Source organism: Electrophorus electricus, chromosome 13 (genome assembly GCF_041902795.1).
Source record: "Electrophorus electricus isolate QZ-2024a chromosome 13, ASM4190279v1, whole genome shotgun sequence".
NCBI classification, from domain to species: Eukaryota; Metazoa; Chordata; class Actinopteri; order Gymnotiformes; family Gymnotidae; genus Electrophorus; species Electrophorus electricus.
Genome location: NC_137509.1, coordinates 8,971,479 through 8,993,379, shown reverse-complemented (window position 1 = coordinate 8,993,379; position 21,901 = coordinate 8,971,479). Strand labels below are relative to the sequence as shown.

Below are 21,901 nucleotides of genomic sequence, written 5' to 3'. Positions count from 1 at the left end.
TTAATTCAAATATACAGCAGTGTAGCTTCATTGTAATGAGGAAGTATTTTGCCTTTTCATCAGACAACACCTTTCCAACTTCCTGACCTTTACACTGTTGACTATGATGACTATTGAATATTATTTTAAATAAGACTGACATTTCACTGGTTATAAACTATGGATGAACCTTGATATTTGCCTTTTGAATATGCTGAAGCTGATAAACTGCAAGTGTGTATCCTGTGAATACTTGTTTTGCCACTTTCATTTTTTACCATATTCCTCTCCAAGTCCCAGTACCCCATCCCTCTGTTCAAATTCATTAACTTGCTTGGAAAGCAGAGTAAGGAGCTAGCCAGAGTGTGGCTGTTCTAACAACGTTGGACCATTTCGAAAGCTTTAATTCCTAGACCTTTAAACCATATGTTTTCATGTACTGTTCAAGTTAGCATCAGCCCTGGTCTTTCAGAGCCAGAGAACTGATTCAGTTCAAATCAGACTGTTTGCAATAGATAGTAGGAAGATGTCACAGCTCTAAATTAATTATTCATCTCTCAAATATCCATTTCACCAGCAAATCTTGCTCAATAACTATATCTTAGCAAGTAAGAGACTGATTACATCTAATTGATGATTGTGCATGTTTTTGCTGATATAATTCAATTGGTTTTGTTGGGTTTTTGTATTTAAGTATGCAGTTCAAACAAACAAACAAACAAATTCAGAAAATGAGAGGAACATCTGACATCTCGACTGAAGTCAAGGCAGCTGAGAAATAACTATTTCAAATTAATCTAATTGGTGGTTTCAGTTTTGGCTATTTGCAGCCTATAAAAAGGTTTGCACTTGGGATTTATTTCTCATCTCATTTAACTTCCCCTTTTCTAGAATGTTCTGTTTCTGTTTTTGTTCCACCCTCCTCTCTATGCTTGGATGACTGTAGGGAAAACAGAACTGTGTTGTTACTCTCTGAATAGCAGGGCAGAAGTACATCTGTTACCTTAAATATATGTTACTATATGCATTTGTTTTGCCAATTTAAACTGCCTGTTTTTGGATACATTTTATTATTCAAATTGTCAGAAGTCAGATGTGTATGATCCATTTATTAATGTGTTTATACTGTATGATGAATAGCTATATGGAATGATGATCATGACACAGAAGGCCTCCAAAGCTTTTTTTAGGGAAAATAGTAACATCTCTGCTTAGTCTTCTGCTACTTTAGTCCATCTGCTTCAAGGTATGACGTGTTTTGTGTTCAGATATGCTGTTCTGCCTACCTTGGTTGTAATGAGTGGTTATTTGAGTTACTGTTGCCTTTCTATCAGCGTGAACGAGTCTGGCAATTCTCCTCTGCTCTATGGCATCAACAAGGCATTTTTGCCCAGATAACCGCCTCTCACTGGATATTTTCTCTTTATCAGATCATTCTCTGTATACCTTAGAGATGGTTGTGCAGTAGATCAGCAGTTTCTGAAATAGACCAACCCATCTAGCACCAACAATTATGCCATGTTCAAAGTCACTTAAATCATCTTTCTTCCCCATTCTGATGCTCCAACTTGAACTTCAGCAGGTCATCTTGACCATGCCTACATGCCTAAATGCACAGAGTTGCTGCCATATGATTGGCTGATATTTGCAATAATGAGCAGTTGAAGAGGTGTACCTAACAAAATGGCTGATGAGTATATGTGGTCTGATATTTCATATATAGTCTTATACATGAGTTTTACCGATAGGACATTTCATAAGTGAAAAAAGCTGAAGATTTTATTAAAATTTTCATTAAAAATGCAATTTTACTGACAGAAAAATTCCTATATATGGAAGCTGCATGAGTCCTTCTGACATCTGCTAGATCCCATCTGTTTGCCACACAGACAGAAATATGACAAACTTCCTAATATAAAGATGAACCAAAACTGCTCATCCTCCATAAAGGTTTTCTTTTTAAACCTACAGACAGAAACAAAACTCAGCATCACACATTTAATGGTTTTGAAATAATGAATTTTAACTGATTTTATAGTCAAATGAGAAACAAACAATCTGAACAGTACCTATTACTGAGAAATAAATATCTAAGGATTTCTGTAAGTTGTGTATCACATGCGGTTTACTTCAGCAGTATGAGAAAGTAGGCTACTTGTTATAATGCAGCAGATTCCCAGAATAAAAGTCATCTGCATGTCTGCTGTCGTAGCGGACATACGCCTAGGCCTTTGGTTTTAATCTCGGGGAGATTACAGTCGATTTGTACAATTACTTCTATTGAAATAATGTTGCTGTTGAATGTCTCAAGTTTTAAATATGATAGACATTACAAAACCACATCCAGAGTGGCCCAGGAGAGAACATGTGTTTGGGCCATTAGTCAGAGAGTGTAGAAATCTTCTGTGCAAACCAAATTATTAAAAACTCTCCATCCAGATTTAATATATGCAACAGGAAACAGAGGAAGAGAAAAAGCCATTGATGCAAGATCTTTTTGCCTATAGATACTGTTCTGATTTTGGGTCAAAATGATGACACAATGGCGTAGGCACGACTAGGTGGGTGGAATGGCAAAAACCTTAATGAAGCAACCCTGATGGGCCTTAGTCAGAGAATGCCATTGAGTAACACCATAGCCCTCAGTTCAGACCTCAGTTCAGTTTCAGAACCCTTTTTTTTTGTATCCTGAACCCTATAACAACGCCTCCAAAGATAGACAGTGATCCTTTGGGACTGAACAGAGTGCTCTCTCTTTCTCTCTCGCATTCTCTCATAGGGGTCTTGTGCTGAATGTCTCCTCACTGAGGAGTACAGTGTGGTCTTTTGATGACTGCAGGCTGGGGAAAATGCCTTTATGCCCTCTCCTTTCCTCTCCTTTACCCCACCATTCTATAGAGAGTCCTTTTCAGTTAGAAGAGCATTATACTGAAAAGATCTGATCTCTCGTTCTCTCTCCCTCTGTCTCAATCAACATATGCATCTGTCTTGTTCGTTAATTGGTTTGCAATGTTTTATACACACACAAAGCGTGTATATACTTTTCGTACCTGAGCATTTCAGACTAGATATTTAATGTAAGGATTTCTAATTTGTGGTCAAGGCACCGTTAAAAGAAATATCCCCTCATTTAAACACCAAACATGGGATCATACTAATTAAGCACTGTGGGAACTTCTTCTAAATGTAGCCGTTTAAGTAAAAAAAACAAAACAAAACAGTTTTGGTTTATGTGTTCTGGCCATCTGAAATACGGGCGTCACGTTAATGGTGTCTGATGCTATTTTTGGAGTCTTTTGGGGCCAAATGAGGCATTTTATCTGCTCGGTAATGCCTTACAGCTGTGGAGAATGTGTGCTCCGTTGTAAGGTCGCCATGGTACACTGACCAAAAATAACTCCAAGAAGCTTATACAGACCAGTAAACAGAACAAACTGTCCAAACCTTTACACATTACAAACTGAACATTTTTGTGATGTTCAGAAATGATTTAGAATGATTGATGCATTCATCCTGCAGTATCCATTTGCAAATGAAACATGTTAGTGTTTTTTCCCTTTAGGCTTATAGACAGTTGTTTACTGAACTGAATGCTTACATATGTAGAGTTGGATCTTGTGAATATGTTCATACAGGGCAATGGGTGTAATTAATTTTATTTCTCTTAAGCCACCTGTGTGGAATACAAAATATCTACATACTTAACAAAAGAAGTGGCATTTCAGTGATTAAAGTGTTTCTCTATGCTGTAAATAAATCTACAGGATGAGTAATTGGTGCTGTGTGTGTCGTCAGTTTATGCTTATGATGGCTTGTAACCTGTCTAAATATACACTGACCAAAAATGTTCTCATTTAGTGCGTCCTCACTTAGTAACCTGTGTACAGATTAACCGCAGACTCACTTGCACTCTTGGGTCTTTATCAGCAGGCCATTTCCTCCTCATCATTATCACCATCGATCAGGCAGAGGGAGGGGGGGCGGGGGCGTGAGCGGCTCAGCGTGAGAGGGGGTCGAGCTGGCTTAGCTGGGGGGCCAGAGGGAAGGGGGGCCACAGTGGCCCTAGCACGTCGCTTTTGGAGCTAGATAGAGAGAGAGAGAGAGACAGAGAGAGAGAGAGAGACAGAGAGAGAGAGAGAGAGAGCGCGAGAGAGCAAGCACAAGCACAAAAAGGGGGAGGGGGGTTCACACCTCATTATAAATGAATTCCACCATCTATGTAAACGTTATTAATGTCGAAGTCTCACCTAGAATAAATAGCTGGGTACATGTAAATTCTCCATGAATACTTCATACGACTATATTGCAGGTAACATAACGTAAGTGTAGTAATGTAATAGCTTTGTGTAAGTGTAGCGTTAATGTAACATAATAAAAGGGTAATAAAGTTCTCCATTATTCTACTTTCTCCTACTCTTCTCTTTTGTCTTGTAGGTTGTTTAAATACTGGGTCAGTGTTTTGTGAATGTTCTCAAGGACAATACTTCCTTATTCCACCTCTCTCTCTTTCTTTCTTACACACACACACACAGAGATTCTGAATCAATGACCTTTGTACTGTGCTTGTAAAATAATCAGCATTGTATACATGCATTCATTGTGTATATAGATCACATGTAAACTGTAGTTTATCTAACTGGGTTAGGGTGACTAATCTCAGCATAAAGCAGGTTCACCCCTCGACTATTGCACTTAGAGTAGAACATTTTAAGAAAACTAAAAATGTTTATTAAGTCATAAATGCATAAAATATGTAATATTAATATATTTTAGTATTTACTACCAAAAATATATGCACAAATGTATTATAAAAAGTTTCAGTATGCTAAAGAACTACAGACTACGCCATATTAGAGGACATCTCGCTCTTTGTCTTTGTTAACTGTTGACCATATTTAACACAGTGTTTACGTTTGGGGGCCTAAAGATATTCACCGTTTTTCTACTTTGGTGAGGGCCATGGAGCAACGACGGTATACTAATCTAGCATGCTGACCTGTCGTGATGTGGAGCCCTCTGGTGGATGGTGGGTATCTCTGCGCTGGCCTCGACCCTGGCTCTGTGAGCGAGACCCATAGGGGCGTGAGAGCAGGCCTCTCATCCTCAGGTGTAGATAGAGGTTGGAGCCCAGACACAGAGGGTTGAACACAGGGTCCTCTTCCAGCTGATCCAGGCAGCTCTGGGGTAGATAAAGACACAGGAAGACTGTATGATTTCAGAAACAAGGGTTCCATGTTGAGAACTATTACTGATGTAGTGCAGGGAGACTGTAAGCAATACAGTAAAAATGGTAAAAATGTTTTAATACTTAGACTTATTAGACTTAAGTAAAGTATTTGAATTCTGGGATTGCATGAGTAAGATTTTGCAGGAAGCTGAACAGATTTTTTAGCAGTCATAGCTTTGTATGACTGGGCAAGTGTGTTCATTTTATAAACACAAGATCTTCTGATATTAGTGGTAACATATTCCCTTAACTGAAGATGTTTTTTTTTGTCCAAGGGGAAGAAATGATATGCAAGAGCAGGATGTTCTCTAAATCTCTCTTCCTCTCTTGAGCTACAAGGACGGAACTTGAGAATGATCGTGTGAATTACTGCTACCAGCAATAAAGCAATTTATGTCCTTAAACAGTGCTAAAATCTAGAGCATAATAGAAAAGAACAGAACAATCCATCCATAGTCTCTGTGCTGCACCTTGCAACGGTGAAGATCTAATGATAAAGTCATTGTGTAAAAATTTGCGTAAGTGTGTGTGTGTGTGTGTGTGTGTGTGAGAGAGAGACAGAGAGAGAGAGAGCATATGAGACCTCCACCACAGTGAGAGCGTTGAGCGGTGGATCCTCATTTGAGACAGGCAGATTACAGGGCAGCATTAGTTCTCGAGTAAGGACAGGTTTGAGTAAGAGAGAGAGGGAGCCTGAGGCCTGCAGTATGTAGTAGGAGGCCACACTGCAACCAGAGCCAAACTGAGGCTCAGAGCGCACTAGGAGAAACCAGTCACGGGTCTGGAGATACACACACACACACACACACACACACACACACACACACACACACACACACAGTTCAACAAATATAACATGGGTTTAAACACCCCTGTGGATATTAAAGAATATTAAAGCAGCCTTAAACATTACTTATAATACTGCTTTATATCTCATATGTTTATCAGTCTCTAAATCACAGACATGCTGCAGACTGACTCTTATTGTGTGGCAGAGAGCATGGAAGGTCTGCTGGTTGCTCTCCATCTCATCCCAGTCAATCTGCCAACAAGTGGTAGGTCTGATGAGCAGTGGAAGGCCATACAGCACAGACTGGCACAGTCCTTCAGCCTGCAGAGCTCTGATGCACACACAGGCAACTTCAGCACACACATACAATTTATATATATAAGCTTAAATTAGAAGAAAACAAAACAAAACATGAGAGACCATGGTGAGACCATGACATGGTAGAAAGCTTCTTTTCAGATTACAATGACAAGGTGAGAATGCTCTTACTGTTCAAAATTCCCCAGATCAATGACCTCATGGGCATGCAAAATGTATGCAAAGGCAACAAATCCACAGTGTATGGCAGTGTGTGTGCACGTGTGTGTTCCTAAACCCTCAGACACAGAGTCTCTGTCTAGTTGTTCCAAACATCATTGCAGCATGACAGTGGCCAGAGCGACACCAACATTCGCTTTGCATAATCTATTCATTTTGTCATATACCCTCCATCATTCTCTCTCTCAATTTCTCTCTTTCAGTCCCTTTTCCTCAGGCCTCTCTTTGGACCTGTGCTAGGTTTGCAACTGGTTGATTTGCTGTGTCTTAAACTGCACACACTCCAAGAAGCCAAAATGGGTATTTCAGAACGCGTAGTGAGTGAATCTGCAAATAAAACCTTTGACTGCTGTTGACAGCGCAGATACTGACATGCTGTGTTTGTGATCTACTTAATGAAATGCATGAATGGCCCTCCTGTTCGTGGCAGAACTGTAATATCACTGGCTGCATGCACGCTTGGGCTGATCTAGGGTCATGATGCTATGACGCAGTTGCAGTGGAACCCAGTTTATATGAAGTGAGGCCGTACTTGATGACCTGCAGTCGCTGTGGCACAGAGCTCTGATTGGACACGCTCTTGCTGTGGGGCTGGAAGTCTCGGACACTCTCAGTTTTGGCTCCAAGGTCAGGAGTGCCAGGGAGAAGGGCGGGACTCACAAGCCTCTCCTGCAAGTCACACTTTATACAGACTACAACCCCCCCACCCCCCCGCAGACAAATATTTATTTACTTTTTTGCCTACATACACACTGGGTATATCCTCTTAATTTATTAGAAGGACAACTGCAGGATAGAAGTTGTGTGTGTGAGTAATCACCAGGACTAGGTCTGTGAGCAGGGGTGGTTGATGGGCCTGGTGTCTGTCCAGGTGCAGGTAAAAACAGCTGAAGATGTTCCTTTTCTCCTGCTTGGTCATGTAGCCATGCCTTCAGGACATTCTCCATGGCAACCACACTGTTCTCCACTTGTTGCAAATCAATCTCTGCTCCCAACATCATATCCTCTACAGAGAGAGAATGGTTAATAATTAGCTATTCAAACAAGTAAAAGGAAAAACTTTTGCTCTGTCTTAAATCACCACTAGAGGGTGTTACAGGACTGCTGCTTTACAAAGTGTCAGTTTGTGTCCAAGTTTTTAAGCAACCTTTTTTGCTAGCCATTACAGCAATTATTGTTTTCCAGAATCATCAACTCAAGATTTATTTGTGTGGCTAGATTTTGTATTACAATTTGGACACGAGTGCAAATATTTCAGTATTTTAAATCTTGTTATGTAAATAGTGTATGAGCCTGTGCAAACGTGATATACACTCACCTTATTTACACATAGAAAGAGCTTTATAGACTAACACTAACCATACTTTTCTGAGGAAATGGATGGTTGTAAACTGTATAGTTCTTTTATCCTCCAATCAGATCCTTCTGTTAAGGGGGCTAATTCTTCATGAGTGTCATTCTGGAACCTTACTATGATAGGACTCTCTTTACATAAATGGATGCTTCCTCTGGAACCACTGCCGGTTTTAATTATTCATGTATGTCCTGAGGGTACAAATAGCCTAATGGGGGCCAACTGGACATGTTTAATCTTTCATTAAGTGGGAAAGAGAGAGCAACAGAGTGGAAGAAAGAGAGGGAGAGAAAGAGCTAGAGAAGAAAAACAGAAACAATCCCTGGCAACCACTGTCTTGGGAATTATATGTGGACAGCTAGGGCACTTTCAAGGCAACAACCTGCAATGAAAAAATAATTGTTTTTCCAGGTCATTGGTGAAGCAGAGCTGCTAATCCTTTGTATGTGATCTAGTCTACAAGTCAAACATCAACATGCCCACATGTATTTGGTGTCAGCGAGCTTTCGGCAAACACACCGAAAACAATTTGTTGTACAGTAGGTTAACATTTAAACGTCACACCAAAATGTATTGTTATATTCAACTGCATGCAATTGGCAATAAGCAAACTTCATTCCAAATTGCATAAATACAGGGTGTGTCCTGGAACAACCTTTTCCTCCTTTCCATCATCATCATCATCATCATCATCATCATCATCAATGCCAACTAAGAGGATATTGTGTTTCATACATTCAAGACACACTACAGACTTCTTTATTGCTAATAGATGAAATTTGAACAGAGTGACACTGATTCTTTTGGCTACTGGCTATAGCTGTAAAAGTGCAATGAGTGTAAAACTGAATTTTATGCTGAGGCTGACAAATGCAGTGCACCTCTGCACACTGATGAGATTTCATGGCTAGTAAATGTCACCCAGATGGTGTGAGTGGGAAAAAAGGGTGCAGACAGAGAAGTGGAGAGCATGATGAGGCTTCAGTTAGATAGCAGTGACAGATGCAGAGCAACCCCCACATCACCTGTTAACCAAGCGATTAGATCTCATTAGGCAATTTCTCTCTCTCTCTCTCTCTCTTTCCATCTTCCTCTCTCTCTCTCCCTCTCTCTCTCTCTGTCTCTCTCTCTCACTCTCTCTCTCTTTCCATCTTCCTCTCTCTCTCCCTCTCTCTCTCTCTCTCCCTCTCCCTCTCTCTCTCTGTCTCTCTCTCCCTCTCCCTCCCTCTCTCTCTCTCTCTCTCTCTCTCTCTCTCTCTCTGTTCTTTCCTTTTGTTGATGCACTTTCCGGTTATTTAATTTAGTTATTTAATTCAAAGGTTATTTCAATTTAGTTCCATCTACCCTCTCCCTTTTTTATATTTTCAAATCTCTACTTCTTTGCACCTGCCTAATCTCTCCATGTAAACAGGAAAACATAAGTGATTATCAACAGTCATCTCTATTCCATTTGCACAGAAGTTGCATAATACTTATATCTTCACTCCATCACTCATGATCTCTTTCAGTCTTTCTCTTGTGCTGTTTCACTTTCTGTCTGTGTCTAAGAGGAGACAGATCAGAGGTCGTGGAAAGATGATCATATTAGCTGTTTGTATGAACCTCTGTCTTCTCTGACTGAAGCTAATGGGGGTAATTGATCATTTTGCAGTCACTGAGAGATCAGAAAGTTTAGCTTGACATGTATTGCTCAACTAATGACTACGAGTCATTAGGACTCACTACTCTCCGGTACTTAGTATTATAGCTGATGTCTCATCCTATGAAGTAAATGCAGTGTTCACAATAAGTGTTACTGGAACTGAAAGTAATTACTTCTGACTTAAAGACTAAGAATCATAATGGGAATATTCTCAAGAATTAGCATTATATTTTATATAATTTGACAGCTTCCTGTTGGCAGCAGGAGCTGGGGGGAAAAGTGTCAAAACCATAAAACAAAAACGGACATAAAAAACGGACCCATGGGGAAGTGGCGCTAAGAGAGAGCCTAACACAGACAAACTGAGACTGGGAAAATAATGTAGTCTGCTGAACATGAATACAAATCTGCCTTATTAGCAAAAAATGTCAGACAACCACTTGTACACTGACCTGAGTGTTTTTGCTAGCATCATTACCATAACAGCTGTGACCTTTACATGATCTTTTCCACCGTCAGAACTGGGGCCTGATTCTTGAACTGTTTGTGGGCATCCTGAATGCAGTCTTTCAACTCAGTATGGAATGTAAATATAAAGAGGTATACTTATATATACAGTAGATGTAGATGTACAAATTCCCAAGACACCTTTGACCCATGAAGGGTTGGGTATTGATAAGTTTAATCAGTTATTGTTTATAGCACTTATCATTGTTTAAGATAGACTTTATGTATTTTGTACTTCTAGGTAACAGCATTGATTCCTGTATTCTACAGTATTCTAGTTCATTGGTATCTTGGACTCTAACCTACTGTAATGTACTAGGATATTCTATGAGTAAATGACAAAGCACTTTTGTAAGTCGCTCTGGATAAGAGCATCTGCTAAATGCTGTAAATGTAAATGTAAATGTAATCAGCAGAAACCCAGGGCAGACTAAAAACTGGCATTCCATAAGCTCATTTTTTTAATTGTTAAGAAACATTTCTTTATCTTCATCATTAAATTTCATTATCAGCAAAATCTTAAATTTGCTGTTTTTCTTCATTGTTGGTAAAAAGATAGAAGTGAATAAACTGGCAATGAAATTTCCTTTTTTAAGAGAAAAATAAAGAGATAGCAGACAGACAAACAGTAACTCCCTGCTGACAGTACCATTCAAGGCCACATCCTCATGAGAACAAACACAATGAGCGATGGTGTAGCAATGCGAGGGACAGACCACCATGCCAGTTACAGCCTACACAGAGAGACACAAACACAAAATACACAAACACATTAATCTTGGTCTTCATCTGTAATCTCATTTCATAGGACTAGTTTAGCAAAGCACATCAAAGAGACAGAGATAGAGAGAGAAAGAGCCATGAAACCATGTGGTTTTCTAAATGGATAATATGTTTATCTAAGCCTACGATAAACAGATAAGGCGATGCAGAGGGAAAGAGCCTTGCACATGCACCATATTTGTATAAAACATTCACTGCCTGTTTAACTCATTTTATAACCATGCATTATCAATGCAGAGAACAACTATATGACCTTTTGAGGCAAATGAACACTTTGACAGCAAGTGTCCTTCAAACAAGATGCACATTTATTCAAATATATCTAGACATTTTATTTGCAGCCATAACAGAATTTTATATGGGGTATTTTATGCTTCTTTATATTTGACTTTCTGTAACAAATGACCTTTTATCATATAGTAGTAACATATTTTGGGAAAGACCTGTGAAGGATGAAGTCATTTTCATGCACCAAGCATGAAGGTCCTTCTTTGCCTCTCTTTGAATTAGATTTAGAGCCCATGGGGCTAATAAGTCACTCTTGGCTGAAGTGAGTTTTATGCTTTAAATCCTAAGGTTAGCATTTGGCTAGAAAACACTGATCCTGGATCAGTATACAGAGACAAGTCCCTGAGTGGGCTGAAGGTCTGTATGCTCAGAGAGCGGCTTATGGTGATGAGTCATGTTGGCTAATCTGCCACACTGCTCCAAGTGAGTGAACAGGGGCTTGTAGTGTGACTTTGTTCCTCAGCTTCTCCCGGGGTGAGCGACATTTTCTGATATTCCCCTTCTTGCCACATACTGTTTCCTTTTATTGCATGCTGGAGGCAGTCCCCAACTCTCCCTCCTATTTACGCCCACCCCAAGCCGTCTGCCCCGAGCATTCTCCCTCCGTGTCTGTCCTTCTCTTTCACGCTGCTTTGCTCTGGACATCCTCCTTCCCTTCTGCTCTTTCTGTCTTCCAGATTTTTTCTCTTCTCTTCCCTTCTCTTGGTCTACCTTCCTTTGACGCTATTCTCTCTGACTCGCCGTCTTTGTCCAGCTGGGAGAGCGGGCGAGCTCCTCTCTCTGTATTCCTTCCTTCTCTTTATTTCTCTCTGTTTCCACCTGCTGCTCCTTAGGCTTCCTCTCCTCCTTCCTTTCCTTTATTTTGGCTTCCTCTCCTCTTCCCTCCCTCCCCGCTTCTCTTCCTGCACTGCTAAGTCCTCTAAACCCTTTGTGGATCTTGGCCTCCTTGAATCAGATCTATTTGATTATTGATTTCACCACAGGAGCACCACTTAGCTAATTCATTTGGGGGCTCATTAATTAGGTTTGCTTTTGATGTCAAGGATTAGGGGTGACACTTTGGGTGTAATGCAGTGATGAATACCAGTTAAAATATGATCTGGTGTCTGCATGCGTGAAATCATTTAGGATTAGACTGACCACATTTGTTTTTAGAACAAAAAAACCCCACTACCTACTATCTATGACCTATTTTGATAGCAGTGGCTGCGCACTTATGGAATATGTTAAGGATATCATAGTCTAAACGGCTTCCATACACTGATAGGCCCACTTAAACAAATCACTACTGTTCAACAAAACAACCTACCCACACAGGCCAGAATCTTTAATTTTTTAATAGTAGCAACAGAATAATCCATGTTATCTTTTAATAAGACGAGGCATCCACTTGTCTAATTAAAAGATAACAAAAAAAACGCTGATTAAGGTTTTTTTTACATGGAAATCTGGATACTTGTTGAAGAAATGTATGGCAAGAGCTATTTTCACCTGAGACGACCTGAGGAGATTATGCTAAATAAGTGGACACACACTGCATCTGATCAGCCTCGACTCCCGCCAGTGACATGATGGCCAGGTGCTAGTGCAATAGGGAGCAGAGGAAGAAGGTGAGGGAAAGAGACAGATGCTATCCATCACTTTCTTCCCTGTAGCTCAGTGAGCGTCATGAGACAGCAGACTGCACCTCCGTAGACAGATTAATCATGCTCGGTCTGTTGAGGGAAAAATACATGCTGGCCATCCATGTGTAGAGGGATGTTTAGTCTGTGCTGCTTACAACCTCTCATCTTCAGGATAGAATGTATTGGTAATATATCCTGGTTTGCCATGTTTAGTTTCTCCTGGCCTATAAGACATGGACATCTAGAAAATGAATACAAAATTAACTGAATTAAAAATGGAAACTGGAACTTGACTCCAGTTCAGGGATTTGATTTTCATAAGCAACAGGTGATTAGACATGGACATACACAAGCGCTCATGTGCACAGAAACAGCAGAACTGTTTTTCAGCTTAGTCAAGAAACACAGTTTATCAGTCTGCCTGTGTCATTTTCAAGGCAAACCAGTGAGCCGACTAATCTTGAAACCTGTTTACGTAGCCTCCAGCTCCCTGACGCCTAGTGATACACTCCCTTTACCCACACTATCTTATCCAGCACTAGCCCAAGTCATTAACGTTGTCCCTGCTCTTCACATAAGCATGTTGCCTTGAACATGACATCCTTCTGTCACCATGGCAATTCCACTGGGCCTGAGATAAAGAAAATGGGACACGGGTGGAGGGCAAGTCCTTCTTGTACCCACAGGCCCACAGTAACCCCTGCACTAAATCTGCCACTTCTGCAACTGCAAAGGTCAGAGTTGCTGACTCTGAGACACAGACGGGGCAGATGGAGAAGCTGAAAGACAGCCAGTCTAGACTGGGTGGCCTTGTATTGACTTGTCAGAGGCAAAACTTGTGATGTACTACACACCACTGTCACTGTCTCAGTCTAAGCAAGGAAATTTCAGCTTTTGAAACCCTTGTTGTCATGGCAGAGCACACTGAGCAACAGTAGCATTGCCTTCACCACCACAATGAGAAAGCACAAGCCAATGAAAACAGGCCCTGCAGCACAGCAATGTTACTTACAGCGTACAGCCCCTGAAAACAAAAGCTGTGCACATTTGGTAGTGTCTCCATTGAAGCCCACCTAATTCATCAGGCATGACTCTAAACTGTGCCATGATCATACATGTCTATAAATATTTTCAGTCATCTAAGTTACTGAACTGATAGTAGACTGGAATTTCTTCACACCTGAAGTTCAGGCTACTACCAGACATTTCAGCCATCTGGACAACTGAACATTTTCACATGATCATAGTAGTCATAAACGGCTAATAAACTGATAATTCCACCATGACATACTACTGTGATGTGATCAGTAATGAGTAACAGCACAGCTGGTTTAAAATCTTCTCTGAGATTTCTGAGAAAATGTCTTCTTCTTTAGGTCCCACTGCCAATACCCATGAGCACCTTAAGTTATATGCATCGTACATTTAGAACTGCTATATAAGCATTCTGAATGTCAGAGGTCAGCTCTCTGTGCAGAGACCATGCATGCAGATGATTTATGGGGAAATTTGCTCGTAGAATATACATTTGATCATAATGCCATGGAACTATATTTTTTTGAGTGGGCCACTGAACCTACTCTTAAAACCTTAAGGGTCTAATATTCCAGAGAGACAGCAGAATCAATAATTTATTCCCAGAGTTTAAATTCCAGGTAGACATGCATTAGACTGCATAATACAGACAACATAAGGGTTTGTAATGCTCTTGCACGTAGCTTCATAGGATGAGAAAGATTTTGTCTATGGCTTAAAAGGACTGAAAGGCATTTAACTTCAGATGAACTTATGGATTTGGACACTGCACCTGTCACTGGACATGATGACCAGGATGTCGTCCAAACTTTAATTCAAGATCATCCACACTGTACATGCATGAAGACTTAATCTGTGCAAATGCACAATTTCAGGGGACTAAAAAAGAAGCATTTGAATACTGTTCCAAAAAAGCGCCTGCCTCTCTCTCACACACACACACACACACACACACACACACACACACACACACACACACACACACACACAAACTCTCTGTATCGGTTCTGCTGTGCATACACTCACTCTCACACTGCTCCTTTCAACATGCTGCTCATAAGGTCCTCATACTTGAGCCTGCTGAAAGCCAAAAACAGGATGTGTAGGAGGGAGGGACGCTGGGTGCTCTGCCGGCCTGCCTGCACTGATAGTGGGTTGGGGCAGTGGAGGTCACATTGAATCTGTCACTGCATGCATGTATGACTGAGAATCTGGTGTCTCCTCTAGAAACACAACAGCCAGTATCAACTTCGTTAAGCCACTGGGAGTGCACTGCACAGCCCTGCCTTGAAGCAGTTCAGCTGCCTCACAGCAGGCCACTCAGATGAATCACGCAGCTGTGACTGAAGGACCGCACAGAGTCCATCTTTGGAGAAATTCGCCTTATGTAACTGTCCTTTCAGATACTGGGCATGCTGTGCTGTACTACATTCTTAAAATCAGTGACCTCAGTCACTCTGCCTGCTTGTGTTAATGGGAGAAAGCTTTTTACTATGTTACATGGAGAGCAGTGTTTTCAGTGTGGTAGTTTTCACTTTTCCTGATTGTAGTGTGATGATAGAATTCCTCGAAGTTGCTAATGTCTTTTTTATCAGCTGTTATGCAATTTCCAGCTGCCTGACTTTTGAAGGGTCAGACTTCTACAGGTTTGGGAGAGAGGGATATCCAGACAGAGATGTTCCACTCCATTTTTGCTCTGAGGAGGAAACTGAGCAGTACTCCACCCATTCCATGTGCTCCCTGTCCTAATATAAATATGTGAAGTAGGGGGGAAAGTAGTAAATGCTGGCAGAGGCACACATCTCAGATAAGACTTGTATTTCTATGCTGTACTAACCAACACTCTGATTTATCATTCCAATTAACATTCCAGCGCTCCTGACTATTACAACTGATAAAGTACAGCCAGGCTAATTCATGCCACCCATGCTTCATAATTAGACGTAACTTATCCAGTCAAAAATGCGGTAGTATTAGTGTGCTATCATGAATGTGTGCTATCATAACTATTGCTGTCCATCCATAAAGCTCATCAGGTATTTGTTGGTACATTTGATTGATAACATAGTTTCTTCTGTGTTTTTTATTTGATTAGAGAGGTTTAAATTTTCTTTTCCAAAGGTCCTGTCATTTAGTGATGATGAATATCAGGGTGTCCAGTTGTCCTCTGGCCCACTTGACCACTTCAAGTTACACGTCGGAATGTCTGACTCCTCTTTCTGAGTTGAAACATGCTATGTATTTTGTTTTATTGTCTTTTCTATGGGAACCTCCTGTTAGTCTGTGGTAGAGCAGGAGACTGAGACTGCTAACCATAAAACCTTAATTAAAATAAACATGTAGGAAATAAGTGAGGGCTCAGACCTCTAACTGGAGCCTATGTGGAGATAGGAGCCAAGCTCACCAGAAGCTCGTTCTGTTTCTCATTTGGCTTGTGTTAGACTCTCAAGCTAGCATAAGCCATTGCAGATACTCAACAAAATATCAGAATACGTTCACTTCTCATATTCCAGTATTCTGTACTCTGCACAATGAGTCAAACCAGTTACAAAATATTTTTTGTTTAAGAGACAGTTCATCACTCAGAGGCCTCCAAAAGCCAGTGATCTCTAAGGAAAGAGAGAACAGTTTTGTGCTTACCTTCAGGCTGGTCCAAGCCCTCTGCAAAACACTGCTCAGGGCTCAGTGCTGGCTCTGTCTCCGGAAAGTTCCGCTCCACAGTGATATGGACCACCACCAGCCTGCGCAGACTAACCAGGTCAGAGTCCTTCAAGCCCTGCTCCAGCTGCCTGAGCACAGCTCGGCCTGGCTGGCTGCTCAACACCGTCACCTGCATCCATTTACATAATGCTTATATGACTGCTTATAGTTGTATACTACTTATAGGACTGCGATCTTCACAAAACCTAGCAATTTAGATTTACCGACATCCTGCTATTCAGATTTCTGTTCTGGTTTGATAATTCTGTACATTTCATGTAAAAAGGCTTATTACTGATTTCAAAATGTAATTGCTTGAGGTAAATGGTATACAGTCAACTGTACAACAGATTTTTATGCCATACATTTTTTTCCTGTAAATCACAAGAAATTACATTTTACAGTTTTCATACAGTACTCATATAATGTGTCCATATGTTTCATAACAGTCTGAAGCATTCTATTAATATCATGACCACTGAGGAAAACAGATGATGATCATCGGCTCTACCTCATGTACAACCACATTGTATTTAGCAGTTTCAGAAAGCTACAGAAGCTTCTCTGTCTAAGTTAGTCACTCAGTGCTCTCTTGCAGCTGTCGAACTCTAAAGAAAGAGAGGCAATGGGCTCAAATGTAACATAAATTCTATTTAAGGCATGAAAAAAATTTGAATCTAATTAAATGCAGTTGTCCACTCCACGGTTTCTTGAGAGGGGAACATAGCATTGGCTGTAGATGGGGACTGTGCAGAGAGGCCATAAACAGGCCATGCGGTTTCTGACAGTATGTTGATAGCTTCATTAATGATTGATAACAGAGGTTAAAAAGGTTCTGGATTCCTTTGGCAGGGGATTTGAATATGAATGCGAGCATCCTTAAAAGGTCTGAAGCAAGTGGGACTATTCTCATTCAGGCTGAATAAGGTTTCACTGAAACGCATAATGAAGGCACTTGAGGCACGAGGCAAAGGGCATGGGCTTCAAAAAAACAGAACATCTACTGATCCATCAGTGGCAAGGCTTGACAGGCCTGGACCTGCAAAAACAGACCAGAACAAGCACACATTATACATCTATAGGGAAGGTGAAAGAGTTGGGTCCTCACCTCGACAGAGCCACTGCTCAGATTGTTCCCCGGTGCCACATGGCGTATGTAGTGTTTGTACTGATGCAGGCTGTCGAGCACTGCCTGTTTGAGGAGCTCAACCCGTGGGCGGGTGCAACCCTCCACAGGCAGAGAACGCAGCTCCTCCACACACGAATGCAATCGCATCAAATTCCCCTTCACTTGCTGTGACATGATAAAAAGGCAGATGGCAGAACTGATGGATGAAAGGAAGGCCAGGCAGGTTGAATAAGTAAACTTTAAGGTTTTCAAGTTCAGTATGTGACACTGCACCATCTTAAACACAGCCGGCATTTCACAAAAGACTAAATTAAGAGTGTGTGCAACAGTAGCAATTGTCAAATATACAGCACCTTGTGCGCCCACTCGACCAAAGAACTACACTAATGCCACCAAAAAAACATGAGGATTTCCTTTTTCTCACCACAAATGGCAGCAGACACTCCTGCTGTACATTCACTGCATAGAGACTCAGGAGAGGTACCCTGCTGGGCCCCTCCAGGCTGCTTGCCAGAGACAGAAAGTTCTCAAGTGCCTCGCATAGGACAGAATAAGTCTCTGACCACCAGGGTAGCGACACATCCACAATCAGAACACGTGGAGGTTGCCTGGCAAAGGACGAGGCGCAACACACCTGGCTGGCTGAAGCACAGGAGCGGTTTCTGCCACTCATGCTTCTGAAACTAGATGAGAAAGGGTATTATGCACACGGATGGCACAGCTTGTGTGTCAGAATTAAATATGAACCAAAAGGTTGCAATGACAGACAATCATATCACGTTTTGAAGCTTTCCTCTTTTTAACAAGTTTTTAACCAAAGACCCTAATAAGCCAACTAAAGGAGAACTGACAGTGATAGATTAAGCCATGGCAATAAAACATGGAAAAAAGGAAATGTTTCTTAACAGAATGTTTTGTTCTTTTTCCATATATAAAACAAGACTGACATTGTTAGTTACTTCAAACAAGGGGGAAGCTAGTGGAGAATGTTTAAATATGGCCACAATTTTCTGCAATCTATGGGCTCATCAGTTCTGCTCCACATCATAAGAGAGCCCTTTCAATAAGCTGATGTTCAGGATCCTTCTGTGCCTTAGGCTTTTCTCTCTGTTTAATGCAACATGCACAACAAAAGACAAATTGTCTCATCTAAAATAGCTCTATGATTCAGGTCCAAGGCCACTACAGACTCAGTGCCATTAGATGAGCAAACAGCCTGAACAAAGAGGAGGGATAATGGCGATGGTCATACCATTCTCCACAGAAAAAAATATAGCATTTTTAACATATTTCAATTGTCTGTGGAAATCAGTATTATTTAGCAGCACTTTCTTTTTTCACTTTTTATTAGCCTAACTGTCAACTGACAAAGCTTTATGACAAAGCTGAATATAATCAATTCCATGAGTATTTATTTTTGTCATTTTAATAGCTATGCTATATAAAAAAATTAACACTTAACAACTCTAAAGCTCTTTGCAAGTTCATTGTTGTATTGTAAGTTTAAATATGTAAGTCTACATAGGCCTATATTTTTATACATCCAAGTGAAGTTTGCTCAATTTATGCAAATGTTCTTGGTTGGCAGGCCTAAACACTTTTCAAGATTTCCAAGTCACATGAGCGGAGTCAGTAGCTACGTTGCATGAGGTAAAGGACAGTTACGTTAGCTAAGACAGCTAGCCACTTAGACAACCGCAGTATCCTAACGTTAATCTGGGCATTTTAGGTTAGCTACATCGCTATCACGCATAGGTTTAAAAAAATGTTTCTATTGCATAGTATGGGGTCCCCGGTTTCTGGTGAACTTACCTCTTTTAGAATAGTAAGAAAAGTAAACATTCGCCGTTTGCTTGGAAACCTCTCTTCGTTCTAACCCTAACTAACCTAACTTGGCTAACCACTTGACATCCGCAGCAAGAGAGGCTCGCTAAAAATAGCTAACTAGCTACAAACTAACTATAGTTTGCAGACTTACAGCGACATGTTCAGTTTCCGTGTTGATATTTGGTTGGTCTTTCTATGTTATTGTACGCAGGCAGTCAGTGCTAGACAGTAGGCTGTTATTTCCAGAAGAACGTTAAAAGATGGACAGTACCGTTTAATCACGTCAATATGCACGCGGCGCACGACGAGCTCAATGACCGTTTACCAGAAACTTCAGCCTTTTGAGGATAAATGGTTTGGTGACACCATGTACGTTAAATAAAAATCTCTAAAATACTAACCTATATAGACAGCCTAGACTGATTTAAACAGTAAACAGTTTAAAGAGTAAAGTGATCACGTACAATAGGCCTGATAATAAAAAGAACTAGTAAGCCATTGTCACTACGTAGAACCAATGTTATTGTATGACATGCTACCTTGATTCCTAAGTAGTTCTATTTTTAGACAACCTCTTAATTATTTGCCAATTTTCTCCAAATTAGTAATTTCCTATTTATGTAGAGATATGCACACTGGAGTTCTCTGACGCACGATTGCAGCTCCAGTCTAGGAGTCTTGCTCATAACCTTTCTGATGCACATATAGCTTGTTGCTGCATAGTTACAAAATGGAGTAATGGAGTAGCTCAACAAACGTGTCCCAGTTTAAAACTCCAAACTCTTCATTTTCTTTCCGATATTTTATTTTATTTTATTGTATTTTATTTATTTATTTATTTTTTGGTAGGAGACCTGATGGCTTATTGACAACAGGGGAATTCCTCTACCTGCCTGTTTGTCCTGGCTCTGTAGACTACCTCCCTCATGAGCAATTTTCCAAAGCTAGGCCTTCTTAGGCTCTACTACAACTTTAATGAAATATGGCTGCAGCAATATTATGAAATCAAATTCTGTTCATTTTTCCCAAAATAAATGCTGGTGGTTATTTAATCACATCCAGCGTTGCGGGTTCATTTCCGAATCTTAAGAGGCTTTGCCTGATGGCTGTTCTGTGAAATCAGACCTGACATATGACGATGTGCTGCCTGTCCTGTGCAGGGCAGGAATTAGAAAGAAGCTACTGCATCTGTTCTATGGAGATAAGGGAGAACGGAGTGGAGCTCCAATATGATGTGACCCTTTTTTACGGAATATGAAGAAATCGAACAGTCCCAGTGCCGGAATGCTAGTCGGAATGTTTGATTTGTGTATTCCTCTCAGCTGTTTCTGGATAAGGAGATGTAAATAAAATGCTGGAGAATTTTGAGAGACTTCTCTGTTTCATGAGAGTTTAGAAGAGTTTGGATTCAGGATTTGTTTGGCTGGTTCAGTGTCTAGTGTAGGCTAATCTCCAGAAGGATCAATTTCAAGCTTGTATTATTGGACTAGAACAGTAATCTAAAGCCCATCTATAGATCAGATACCTCATTTTATCCTGAATTATTCCATTTCAACCTGGCTCTGCCTAACAGGTAAACAATAATTAATGGCAGAGCAGTAAAGTAATGGTTGTTTAGCTTCTTTTGAGTGTAGTGTAGCTTGCTGCTCACTAACCATAAATCCAAGCAGATAAAACAAAAGGCTTGTACCTGCATGTCAGCTGCCGTGCCGGCATAAATACATAGATAAAACAAAGGGCTTGTACCTGTGGCGCTCCTCTTGTGATGCAATGGCTCTCTGGAACAAATGATTGCAGCAATTTCCTGATTTTCAATGTAATGGCATCTGTGAAAGGAGCCCACATGCTTTTACACCTCTTCAGAGGATTCAGCCCTAAATCCAATTTTTACATTCATCAGAGAAGCAAAATTGTTGTTTTGTGATCAAGAGCTGCAATTAATGGGAAAATGGCGTGTTGCATCCTTGGTATACAACTCTGCTGTTTTATAGTGTCTATGGTTGTTATAATGCTTTCGAACTAATACAGTTTGTGGTAGAAAACATTTTTAATCATTTTTACTTTTCATTAGCTCATGATAATGATTTTATATTTATTGAATGTGTCCTTGAAGACTTGTTCCATGTTAGACATGTTAAAAGTACACTTTCTTGTATCTGTTCTAGCACAACAACTCATGGGGGCTATTATTTTTGCTTGAAATATATTTTAATATAATTATTATCTTATTATGGTGTTAAGCTCTTTCTCATTACCTCAAGGACTCTTAAATCTGCAACTATGAACCAACATTATTATTTAAACCACTATTATTTAAAATACTGCATTAGTCAATTATTTCAGCAAGGTTAGATGAATGTATCAGTAGCCATCCTGCAGTGACTGCCTGTCACATTGCTGCAGTGTTTTCTTTTTTAACTTTTGTGCCCATAGTAAATCTATCACCATAGTCTTTCTTTCATGGGGCACTCGAAGGCT

At 40.5% G+C, this 21,901-nt stretch overlaps 1 protein-coding gene across 1 annotated transcript; it reads right to left on the bottom strand.

Moving 5' to 3' along the window:
* Positions 1-1,507: 1,507 nt before the first annotated feature.
* On the bottom strand, positions 1,508-21,500 carry m1ap (meiosis 1 associated protein). Its single transcript, XM_027000660.3, has 11 exons — positions 19,409-21,500; positions 18,021-18,279; positions 17,576-17,761; positions 16,408-16,597; positions 7,354-7,539; positions 7,066-7,225; positions 6,186-6,327; positions 5,790-5,987; positions 4,976-5,158; positions 3,884-4,061; positions 1,508-1,944 (listed from the first exon to the last, which is right to left on the bottom strand). Exons 2-10 carry the CDS (start codon positions 18,267-18,269, stop codon positions 3,903-3,905), a joined length of 1,653 nt encoding a protein of 550 aa, XP_026856461.2. The 5' UTR covers positions 18,270-18,279; positions 19,409-21,500; the 3' UTR covers positions 1,508-1,944; positions 3,884-3,902.
* Positions 21,501-21,901: the final 401 nt, after the last annotated feature.